At 34.8% G+C, this 11,998-nt stretch overlaps 1 protein-coding gene across 1 annotated transcript; it reads right to left on the bottom strand.

Annotated features, from left to right (window-relative positions):
* On the bottom strand, window positions 1-8,142 carry LOC140965217 (casein kinase II subunit alpha-2-like). The gene is made up of 10 exons (XM_073425345.1): window positions 7,879-8,142; window positions 5,491-5,620; window positions 4,643-4,837; window positions 3,376-3,533; window positions 3,033-3,123; window positions 2,886-2,951; window positions 1,199-1,281; window positions 899-962; window positions 725-793; window positions 1-283 (listed from the first exon to the last, which is right to left on the bottom strand). Exons 1-10 carry the CDS (start codon window positions 7,962-7,964, stop codon window positions 224-226), a joined length of 1,002 nt encoding a protein of 333 aa, XP_073281446.1. The 5' UTR covers window positions 7,965-8,142; the 3' UTR covers window positions 1-223.
* Between the last annotated feature and the right edge of the window lie 3,856 nt (window positions 8,143-11,998).

Consider the following 11,998-nt stretch of genomic DNA (forward strand, 5'->3'; position numbering starts at 1 on the left):
GGAAAAAGTATCTGGGAGTCCATTTCATAGATAAACTGCTAATAGAACTAGATCCACACTACAGCATAGGATCCGACAGTTTACAAACAGCATTTATCAAATGCATGTAATGTACTACTATCTTCTTATTTGATTCATAGTCAATAAGTATTTCCAATTCGCTTCGCATTGATAAGTACAGAATTCCAATGAGATGTTATTTTAAGAACGCAAACGAGTGCAGCTACTGTGGTCGCATCCTACTATTTTCGGCAGCTCGCACCTGGGCAAAGTATGGATGAGCCTGCAGCAGAGATGGAAATGTATATATAAGAACCATTATACTATCTATGAAGTTCAATTTCATTAAGAAGGAAAAGATCAAGGAAATTTAGACTGCCTTTGATGGATTGATCTCGATAATTCTAGATACACGGATTCAAAGTCCATCATCTATTTTATGTTATATTTCTACAACCGATAATGGATTTCAAATTCTTAATTGATCAACTGATTTAAAATCCATCACCCCAAGATTATCTATAATCAAATCTGAACCTTAAATGATTTCATTGTTGAGGGGGGTGGGTGTGTTTCAATTCCGAGGATTAGGTGGGTAAATCTAGTACATTTGTAAGAACTACAAATAATTTTTTCTTCCGGAATAGGAGAAAAGTAGGGTGGAAGATTTAACATATGAAAAAGAAAAGGGAAAAAGGGAGGGGAGAAGACTGCTAGATCTTACCATTGCTTCTTTGGCCGTAAGCCTGTCCTGATGATCATATCGGAGAAGCTTATCAAGAAAATCAATGGCCTATCATTACGATAACAAACCAAAAAAAAGAAGTCAACGATATCGCACAGATGAGGTATAACTAGATGAAAAACATCACAAGTGTTTAAAGGTAGAAGAAAAAACCTCCGGTGAAACCAGATGCTGATTGTCTGAATTAACAAATCTAGTCCAGGGTTTCCTACTGTGCCTGAGGGAAAGGTAACAGCAGTAAGTTATGGCTAAACCTTGGCCTCGATAAATGGAAATGAATCATGAATTTTATTTTTGACAACGTACTTTCCTTCATCAATTCTTGATTTACAGGAAGTAAAAATCAAAATAAAGAACATCATCCATTCAATGAGATTTCAGGCTTTAAAAGTTTTTCTCAGGTGCACATGCCTTGGAATGAGGAATGGAGACAAATCATAGTTACAACAATACCTTCCAACAAGAGCTTCAAGCTGAGAATCCAGTTCAAGACCATATTTATTCAAATATGTGTTCAACTCATCTGTTCCAAGTACCTGTGATGTTTAAGTGGTCATACAAGCACATTTATAAATTCAGAAGGACAAAAAAAAATGCATCATTATATCTGAAAAATAAATAAGTCATAGTGGACAGATATTTCAAACATATAAATTGAAAGCCAACAAAGGTTCAGGAAATTTGATAAAACCAATTCCTCACAATAGCACATTTAATATTTAAATGTAAATGGTCCATTCGTCCTGCAACCAACTTCTTATCTAGTATTAAAAATGTTGCACAGAAATCTTAATGGATGTTTACTGTGTAATGAATGTTGAGATGGATCCAATAACAATACATCATATTAATTGTAATAAGAGAGATATAAGTGAGAACTTTTAGCTAAAACACTCCAATCCTCTATAGTTCCAGACAAGTTCAAGCAGGTAGTTTCAACAACAATAAAAATTCCAAAAGTTAATTCGATTAGAAGGGGGGAAAATGTTGACAAGTAGTAATTAATGCAAACCAAAGGAAAAAGTTCTCTAAAATATGTTTATCAATAGAGGATAAAACACTCCAATCCTCTATAGTTCCAGATAAGTTCAAGCTGGTAGTTTCCACAACAATAAAAATTCCAAAAGTTAATTCGATTAGAAAGGGGAAAATGTTGACAAATAGTAATTAATTCAAAACAAAGCAAAAAGTTCTCTAAAATATTTTAGAGAACCATAGTCCATTTACAAACGAGTTTTCTTAAATCAGTCCACTATTAATGCAATGACCCGAATCCTTATTTTAAATGAAATACTAATTAATAGATGATTAAAGAGTTGTTAATTAAGTATTATTAAGAAATTGATAATTCGGGATCAACCTGATGGGATCCACCGAAATTAAAATGGACAACCCAATCTACTTCACATTACATTATCCCGAGAAATCCAACTAGACGGATGAGATTCTAACACGTGGCAGATAAGATTGATTTTGGATCTCCGAATGCAGTCTATAAATGGAAGCTGATTTCATTTGTTTCCTACACCGCTTCCTTCAGCTACTTTCTCTCAAGTTCTAGTCATATACCTTAGGTTTTTTTAGCCAGCTTTTAGGACAATTTAGTGTCAGGAATTTTCAGAACTAGTCTCGACTCGAGGAAGGGTCGGTGAAACGAGACGCAGATCGAGACATCATCAGCAGACTAACTACGGGCGCAAGTATAATCCAACAGCCTTAAAAAGTGATTTAAGGATCATTAGTAAAAACTTTGAAACATGTTTGGTAATTCAGGATCTGACTTGATAGTGATTTCATTATGTCGGTACTGTCTAGGTTCAGACGAATAAGCTTTCTGTCAGATTGTTTTAGTGAGGTACGTGATGTACTGACTAAGATATCCAAACGTAGTATACACACTTATATACTGCATATTTATCTATTTAGTAGTGGCTCAGGTAAGGGCGCTATAAGATGATTATGTTATTTGGTTTCCGCTGTTTAATTGTTGTTAACAAGTTTAAATTTTGCATTCTTATTAGTCTGTTTAGTAGTTGCTCGGGTAAGGGCGCTACAACTAATTAGAAGAAATAGCAATTAAGAAATCTTATACTGGCAACAAATTACTGCAATTTCAATCACTATCGTAATTTCTCAGTACCCTGGCTATTTTGACAAGCTGATCGCGATTATCATGACCATAGAAAAATGGCTCCTTCCGGAAAATCTGCAAATGAGAAGTGATGATAATTCAAATGGCAATAACTACAAAAAAAATAAATAAGTTTTTATCAAGAAGGATATTTACCATTCCAGCGAACATACATCCAAGGCTCCACATGTCTAGAGAATAATCATAGTCTTGCAAGTCCACAAGTAGCTCAGGCCCCTTAAAGTATCTAGATGATAATAAGAAAGATAAAAAAAGCACAGGTCTCAAAGACAAAATAATGGGAACTTTAATTAACTCCATATTGGCATTGAAGAGGCCAAAAGCGTTATGAGATAGTTATATGCATTAATTTTCTGAATCAAAGAAACATTATATATATCTCCAATATAAAAACAAAAGGATAACTTACATCAAGATGCACCCTCACCCTCACCCTACATTACAAATAGATTAAGGAAAAGAAGAACAAAACAAAAACCTTGAAGCCACTCGAACATTGTATTCTTTGGCTGGGTGATAAAATTCGGCAAGCCCCCAATCAATCAGACGAAGTTTTCGCAATTCATGATCAATCATAACATTGTGAGGCTTGACATCTCTATGCATTATCCCCTGAGAATGACAATAATCTAATGCCTGCAATTTTGTATATCGGACAACCATCAGATCAAAATAGATCTTTGACAAAATCACAAAGAGCAACTGTCTTTGGCATATTCAGTTCACTGATAAACTCTAATCCAGCCTCAGATGAGAAACAAGGATTAAAATTCAAATTGCGTCTATTTTAAAATACGGCAGTCACAAGAATTCAGAGAAGGAAAAGTTTGTCCTTGTAAAGCCACCAACTACAATTCCAAACTAATACCGCGGTTACCATACCCGACATCATTAACATATTATTCATGTTAAAGGAAAGGCTAAGCACTAGAAAAAGGAGACAGCAAGCTGCGAGCATTCTAATCTCATTCAAAATCAATTTCCATGAATTCAATACTAGCAAGGCCGTCAACTTCCAGTTTCAAAGATACGATAAGCCCATTTTCAAATTACTCTTCACCAATTCATAGAGGCTCTAATTAGCTAGAACATCATAACTGAATACTAATAAATGTGTAAACTGACTGTATAAAACTGAATTTCTTTTACATGATCAAGTAAACATGTGCTGAACCTTTACTATTTTCAGGTCTATAATTAAATAGAAGCACTCTAGAGTCTAGACGCCCTAAAATTTCATCATTCCATGTGAGCAGCTGTTAAACAGTTGTCTAATAACTTAGCAAGGAACTCAACCCTAAGAAAAAGATGGTATCATGCAGGATAAATGAACAAATTTCAGCTTCTAGACGCTTCATTTATTATCTTGACTTGGGTGCTCGCTTGATTACAGGAAGCACAAAAAGGTCCAAACGCTCTCCGTCATCTTTTAGATTATAATTAGAGAACGAAAGGAGCATACAGATTGGCTGATTAGAGTTTACTAATGTTTTTGTTTTATATTATATATTATTTATCTCTCATGTCAATATTTCGCGTGACAAAAAAAGAGAGGCGTAACTTTATCAGACTTTCAAATTCAAGGCAGGGACATGAACTGATGAACTTACATAAAATCAGAAAGAGGTAAGTCGAACTCGAGATCAAGACAAATAAAAATAAAAAACTACCAGGCCTATAAAGGAACAGACCAATAGGAAACTGCAAAAGTTCAGGAAGCTAGAAGATTTAACACATAATTGTACCTTTAGAAGCTCATATATGTAGTATCGTATATCATAGTCTGTCAATGTTGGATACAAAACTTTAAAATCAGTGCTGTTCACATATTCAAAAACCAAACTAGGAGTTTTTGAGTGCTGATCTCTCACTATATCTAGAAGCTTCACAATATTGGGACCTCCACACAGATTTTGAAGAATTTTTATCTCCCTCTTTATCTGCACAAGTCAACATAATACCATTTACTGTAAAAGATCTTGATGACTTCTGATTGATATCGAATAATGAGAAAAATGTGTCATCAAACATAGAGGCTACCTTTATGTAACAAGATGAAGAGTGAAATATACATATGCCTAAAATTGCAAGAGTATCACGAATGAAATGAGTAACAAATCATTCTAACCCTAGGAGGGCAAAAATAATCATTAAATCAACTTAGGACACCGATAAATGCCCCAGTTAGACGATGTGAGACTGACGAATATGTAAACTGACCGAGTAAGAGAGATTAGCAACAATAAAACATGATAAAATTCTTTTTAAATAAAGATGATGATATAGTAGGGGACAAAGCACCGTGATAAAGGAGAATCTATATGATCGACCCCATTTAGTTGCATAAACGTTTATTATTTATAGAATATTTCTTCATACGTTTTAATATGATCCGTTGAAAAGAAAGTAAAACAAAAATCGCAACTTAGAGATAAACATAAAGACCTCGGAACACACATATTTTGAGGTTTGCCGGAATTATATCTTAGAAAACACATATGAAATTGACCTTTTCCGATTCATCAAAATCCAATTTAAGTGTTATTTTCAAGTATCTTTTTTCTCATTCAGTACGATACAATGATGACGTTACCTTCTTCTTTTTGACTGGTTTGAGAATTTTGATAATGCACCTTTCTTTGTTTGTGACATTTATACCTTCAAAGACTTCGCTGTATTTCCCCCTTCCCACCTTCCGAATAACTTCATAGTCATCTTGATCACTGAATACACAAGAAATGAATGTGCTATCATACAAAACCCAGAAAATCATCAAACAAAGAAAAACCCAGCCAAGCAAACAAGTTTAATGGAAAAGTCACGGGGCAACAACCACCAATATAAAATAATTGTGTCCACTCCACCAGCGAAGACCTAATTATCTCTTTTCCGCAAAAATATGCAAAGACAAATTATTGTACATTGAACTTTTTTCCTTGGCGTTGTATTGTAAGGTGATTCGGAATCCTTTTCTGTTTCCATCCTCACATTGTCCTAAATCATAAATGTGACCTTAAAAAGAATCTAACACCAACAAAAAATTATTTTCCTCAATCTTTCCCTTGAATTTCATCGGATGTAACAACTCCATTCTCACCATTTGGAAAATCACTTTTTCAATCATTTAGTTTCCTTCTTTGGATTGTCCTTGTCCATGAGCTCATTAGTTTCTAGGATAAGATAGTGATTTATGCAATCAGTCTGTCAACGAGATTGCTAATAATAAAATTATGCTACTGAATCAATAAATTAAAATATATGTTGCTTCAATATACTTTTTTTTTTATAGGAAACAATCAATATACTTTTCAGTAGCAACTAAACATTCCTTGAATCAAACAACTGAAAGGCCCAATCTAATCCAAACCAATAGTGATGACAAACAACTTAAATTCTGAATGACACTAATTTGACTTTTCACTATATCCAAGTTCATGATATAGAATTTTATTAGTAAAAAATTAACAAATTTCCATCCTCAATAGAGAATTTAGCCAGATGACACAATATACACATACGAACAACAATTTAGGAATCCAAACAAGTAGTTTTCTAGCCCAAATATTTCAACTTCGCATGATAAACGGGCAAAAATTAATCCAGATCCTCTCACAAAAATTTTGGAAAATCATTGGCCGACTTTGGTTGGGCTTTTTAGTGGAGTACCAACAAAATGTTAGGCAAAAAATTAAAAGTTAGAACTTTTTTTCTCAAAATTTTTAAATAGATATACTTCATTTCACATTTTAAATAAATTATTATTTACTGAAAACATAATATTAACACTAACTTTTTTTCTCTCTACTTTTTTTCAACCAATCAACACACTATTTCACCGAGTTACTAAAATCAATACAATTTTAACATCTCTCTACACCACATCAACATTTAAAAAATTATGGCTAAAATAGATTCAAGATTACATTAAAAAACTGCAGATTTCTACTAAAGTCTAAAAACCTTTCAAGCAGAATTGAATAAAAAACCCAACCAAACTGCACCATTTTTTTCAGGCACCAGCATCAGACGGATATGGTTAATTCAGAAGGCACTATGCCAAAGACAGTTTGCTAGGAGAAAACGAGATTTTCAAAAAACAAGAAGTGAGGTATAATTAATGATAAAGACTTTCATAAAGGGCATAGCAAGTCATGCGTTTTAAGAATTACATTGGATACATCGAGTAAACCAATCCACTTGAAGTTTGGAACCAATTAACTGCAAAACCTGATTGCCAAAGTGACAAGTTGTTTGCACAATATTTATTGAGTTGCTGGCGTCCAGGTGCTACAAGCACCGATTTGTGGGACAAATAATAAAAATCTAACTTCCAACTATTCAAATGACGTGAATTCCAAATTCGATTGTCGGTTCTGATATCCTAAACTAACATGCACCAAAATAAAAGAACTTGACTGAAACGACATTAGAAATTGAAAAAAAGAAAATCACAACATGATTTTACTTTCATAAATCATCAGGAATCCGCATAATTGCAATAAAAATTGCTGAAAAATGAAAATGAATAAAAACTTGAAAGTAGACTAAAAAGATAAAAAATACTTGAAGATGAAAACTAAAGATTTTTGCATAGTGTTTGCAAATTGTTTGAGTGATCGGTTCTGTTCTCCTTCAGCTGTTGAATTTCTTTTTCTTTAGATTTCTGGGTGGTTCTCCCACTCCCCCCACTAATCACGATTTCCTCCATAAAACTGATCATCCATCCCCCAAAGCACTAAACTAGATAATCTGAATGACGAATTATATTACACTTTGTTGGCAACATTTCATTACACTGATGCGATCAGGTTTCCGATGAGCAAACAAAGCGACCCATTGTTCCACAAGCTAATTTATGAGTCGAATACAAATATACTACTGTCCACGCACACATCAAAACTATCAAGGAAAACAAATTTCCCAAACTCTTCAATATGAAATATTTGAAAAAGTGGGGGAAACGCATTCCAGAAATCCATACCCCCATTGAACGATGAGCGACTCGTAATCCCAATAATCTCGCGCGCGGTGAACGTTGACGTCAGCGTAAACGCGAGCTTGCGACATCGCAAGCTTCGGCTCTCCCGCTGGAGAAGATCTGCACAGGATTTCGTCTCCGGGATTCCGATTCCGATTACACCTAAATTTTTATTAGTTATTCATTCGTTCAGATAAAATGATATTACGAACTGTACCGGCCGGGTGAGGTAATTAGCTAGTTGGGCCGACGGCATTTTAAAAAATTGGATTTGAATTCGGATTTTGGATTGGAAATTCACAAAAAAGACGTTCTTTTAATAAAATTTTATTATGAATTTATAAAAATATTATTCATTAATATGTTGAATTGAAATTTTGATTTCAATAATTTGAATAGTTCATTTGTCGTTTTTCATAAATTAAATTGATTTAAATTTTAAGTAAGTAAAATTCATTTATATTCATAAATAAAAAAATAATTTAAAATTGAAGATGGTATCCATATCTAATAATTATTTAAAAGAAATTAATAAAAAATAAATCACAATTATAAATTACAAAATTCACACAATTCTATGAAAAAGTTTACAAAAATATACAAACATCTTGAAAAAAGTCTATAAAGAGTCTAAAAAATTTGTTTTATAATTCTATGAGATTTTATAAAAGTCAATAAAAGTTCATTAACTCCACAAAAGTCTATCATTTAAAAAAGTCATTAAAAGTCTTTAAAAATATAGAATGAATACATATCTTTAATAATTTTTATGGAGTTTAAAACTCTAGAGGTATTCAATCTAGAATTTTGTATCTATACTATTCTATACTTTATTATTTGTTGTTACTCTGAAACTTGTAGACAGAAATTATGTGCAGCAGTGAATATCAGTAAGTCAAGGCAAGGATGTATCATTTGTTCGCAAGACGAAATTGTCCGTATACCAGTGCATTACATTGGCGGCAATCGTCTCTAAGATACAACGACACAACCCAGAAAGTGTAGCACAATAGGTTCTGGATAGCAGCGAACAGAAGTATGTTTGAACTCTCAAGTTTCGGAAAGAAAGGAATGCAGCGAAACGAGGATGCAAAAAGTGTGTAATGAATGTCTACAGAGAACTATTTATAAAGTGAGCCTCATATGCCAAGAGACACACCCTTCTGTCCAGAAGACACACCTTTTTGCCCAGGGGACACACACCCTTCTGTGGTAAGTCACAAGCGAGGGGACACATGGTTCTGTCGACAGACAGTCACACGAGATGTGGTTCGGATCGGAGGGTACACTTTGAATTGTTTCAAATTATTTTCAAATAAACTTTCTCCAAAAGATTAATATAGTCAAGAGACCACACCGCACCGAACCGAGCCGGGCTGAGCCGAGCCGATCGGCCGCGCGTGTGTGTTTTTCACCGAGATCCAACCTATTAGCGTCTTCCCCCTTTCCAAAAACTTCTGGTGTCCCTTGGGGCCCAAACCAATAGCTCAAACATGGAGCTAATAAATTAGATTTTCCTTGGCACATTTTCCAATGTGGGACAAGACACATTTTCCAATGTTCATTCACCACTCATACTTATCTAACAATTCTCCACATGAATGAAATTAATGCATGTGATACATTTGTCTCACATCTTGAAAATTAAATATTTAAAATGAGTTTATAATGGGCTTACAATAGACTTTTATCGCAACTTGGGTTAATCATTTTAGTAAAGTGAGGACGAATATGAAATAGTTGCTATAAAGATCCATTATGCAGTCACGTGGCACGGGCTCGGGCGCAGGGCGTGACATAATGGCATCAGAGCCGGTCACCGGCAAGGAACACCGAGAAATAAGTGCTATGCAGGGTAAAGTGCTACGTGCATGGGAGCCATCTCTTGAACCTGTGGGGCAAAGTGCTACATTACGGAAGCCACCTCTTGAACCTGTAGGAGCCACCTCTAGATTCTCGGCACTGGTGGATCGAGGGATCAGGCCGCGACGAGGACGTCGCGTTCTGAAGGAAGGATAATTGTGATACCTTTGTCCAACATCTTAAAAATTAAATATTTAAAATGAGTTTATAATGGGCTTACAATGGACTTTTATAGCAACTTGGGTTAATTATTTTCGTAAAGTGGGGACGAATACGAAGTAGTTGCTATAAAGGTCCATTGTGCAGTCACGCGGCACGGGCCTGGGCTCGGGGCACCTTTTAATCTGGGTACTTAAGCCTGGAGGTCATGGGTTCAAGTGTTGGGGAAGGCGAAAGAAACCACTTTCCAGGGGTGGGATATTCTATGAGTGACGGTGCATAGACAGGGGCCGAGGCCCATGCTGGACTATCCTAACGACCCATGATCAGTAGTGGTGCATGGGTATGGGTCGAGGCCCATTTTTATTCAGCCTAATGGTCCATGATCGTTACAATGCATGTATGCAGATTCACTTGAAAGCTCTTGTGAATTATTATTGCATCAGGATAGGTAGTTTTTGACTTTGAACCTTCCTTAGTAATATACTATTGGATTTACTAGTTGTGTAGTGACGTGATGTCTTGAACTAGCTAAATATTTATGTAAACCAAGTCAATAGTACTTACGCAACAATGATTCTAACATATTCTTGTTCTCATGTTGTGTCCATTTCGACAGTGGACCATATCTCAGATTAATAAGTGTTTTTCATTGAAGCGGTTATTACTTCTCGCTTATATAGGTGATCTCCTATCTAGAGTATCCTTCCATATCCTACCTATTAGGTATAGGAATAATTAAAAGAAAACTTAACATCACCACATGTTGCAGGTCTTTTTCTACTTGGATTTTTATAGTAATGAGCCTTAACTGATTCCAAGTATTCAGACTAATATTTACAACTTAGTTTTCTCATTGGACCAAGGTCTTGGGATCTCCAATTCGTAAGGTTGGGTTACCGCCATAAATATTTTATTTTGTAGGTTTTAAGCTCATTCCTCTTAATAATTTGTACATTTGATCTCTTTTTATTCCTTTAGTAAATGGATCCGCCATGTTTTCCTTTGATTTCACATATTCAACAGAAATAACCTCGTTCGAGATCAATTGTCTTATGGTGTTATGTCTCCAGCGAATGTGTCGAGACTTACCATTGTATATACTACTATGTGCTCTTCCTATTGCCGATTAACTATCACAATGAATAATAATAGAAGGCACTGCTTATTCCAACAAGGAATATCTTCTAGAAAATTTCTCAGTCATTCGACTTCTTCCCCAACTTTATCTAAAGCAATGAACTCGGATTCTATAGTGGATCAAGCTATACATGTTTGCTTAGAAGATTTCCATGACACCGCTCCTCCACCTATTGTGAATACATATCCGCAAGTAGATTTGGAGTCTTTTGTGTCAAATATCCAATTGGCATCATAATATCCTTCTAAAACTGCAGGATATTTTGTATATATCAAACCATAGTTCAATGTATATTTTAAATATCCAAGCACTCTCGTTAAGGCTTTCCAATGATCCTTACTTGGATTACTTGTGAACCTGCTTAACTTATTCACTGTATATGCAAGGTTTGGACGGGTACAGTTAGTCAAGAACATTAAGACTACCTATTATCCTTGCATATTCGAGTTGTGAGATAGGATCTCCTCGATTCTTTGCTAAGTGAACGCCTAAATCTGTAGGTGTTCTAGCGGGGCGACTATTTAAGGCACTAAACCTTTCAAGTACCTTTTCAATATAGTGAGTTTGTGATAAGATAATTCCATCAGGTGTCCTAGAGATTTTACTCCCTAATATAAGATCACATAACCCCAAGTCTTTCATATTAAAATACTCTTTTTAACATTTTCTTGGTATTCATAATCAACTCATGATTACTTTCCATAATCAACATATCATCTACATAAAGGCGGACAACTACATAAGAAATTGCAGTACCTTTAATATACACACATTTGTCACATTCGTTGATTTTGAAAACATTTGACTTCATTGTAGTGTCAAATTTTTCATGTCATTACTTAGGTGCTTGTTTGAGTCCGTATAGTGACTTGACAAGTTTGCACACTTTCTTTTCTTGTCTGGGTACGACAAACCCCTCAGGTTGTTCCATATATATTTTTTCTTCCAATTCTCCATTCA

The sequence above is a fragment of the Primulina huaijiensis genome, chromosome 2 (assembly GCF_012295235.1).
Source record: "Primulina huaijiensis isolate GDHJ02 chromosome 2, ASM1229523v2, whole genome shotgun sequence".
Taxonomy (NCBI): domain Eukaryota; kingdom Viridiplantae; phylum Streptophyta; class Magnoliopsida; order Lamiales; family Gesneriaceae; genus Primulina; species Primulina huaijiensis.

Coding starts and splice junctions, on each gene's coding strand:
- LOC140965217 (XM_073425345.1), bottom strand. CDS start 7,964: ATGTCGCAAGCTCGCGTTTACGCTGACGTCAACGTTCACCGCGCGCGA. Junction 3,124..3,375: donor AATGTTCGAGTGGCTTCAAG/GTTTTTGTTTTG, acceptor ATTATCATCTAG/ATACTTTAAGGGGCCTGAGC. Junction 2,952..3,032: donor GATGTATGTTCGCTGGAATG/GTAAATATCCTT, acceptor TCTCATTTGCAG/ATTTTCCGGAAGGAGCCATT.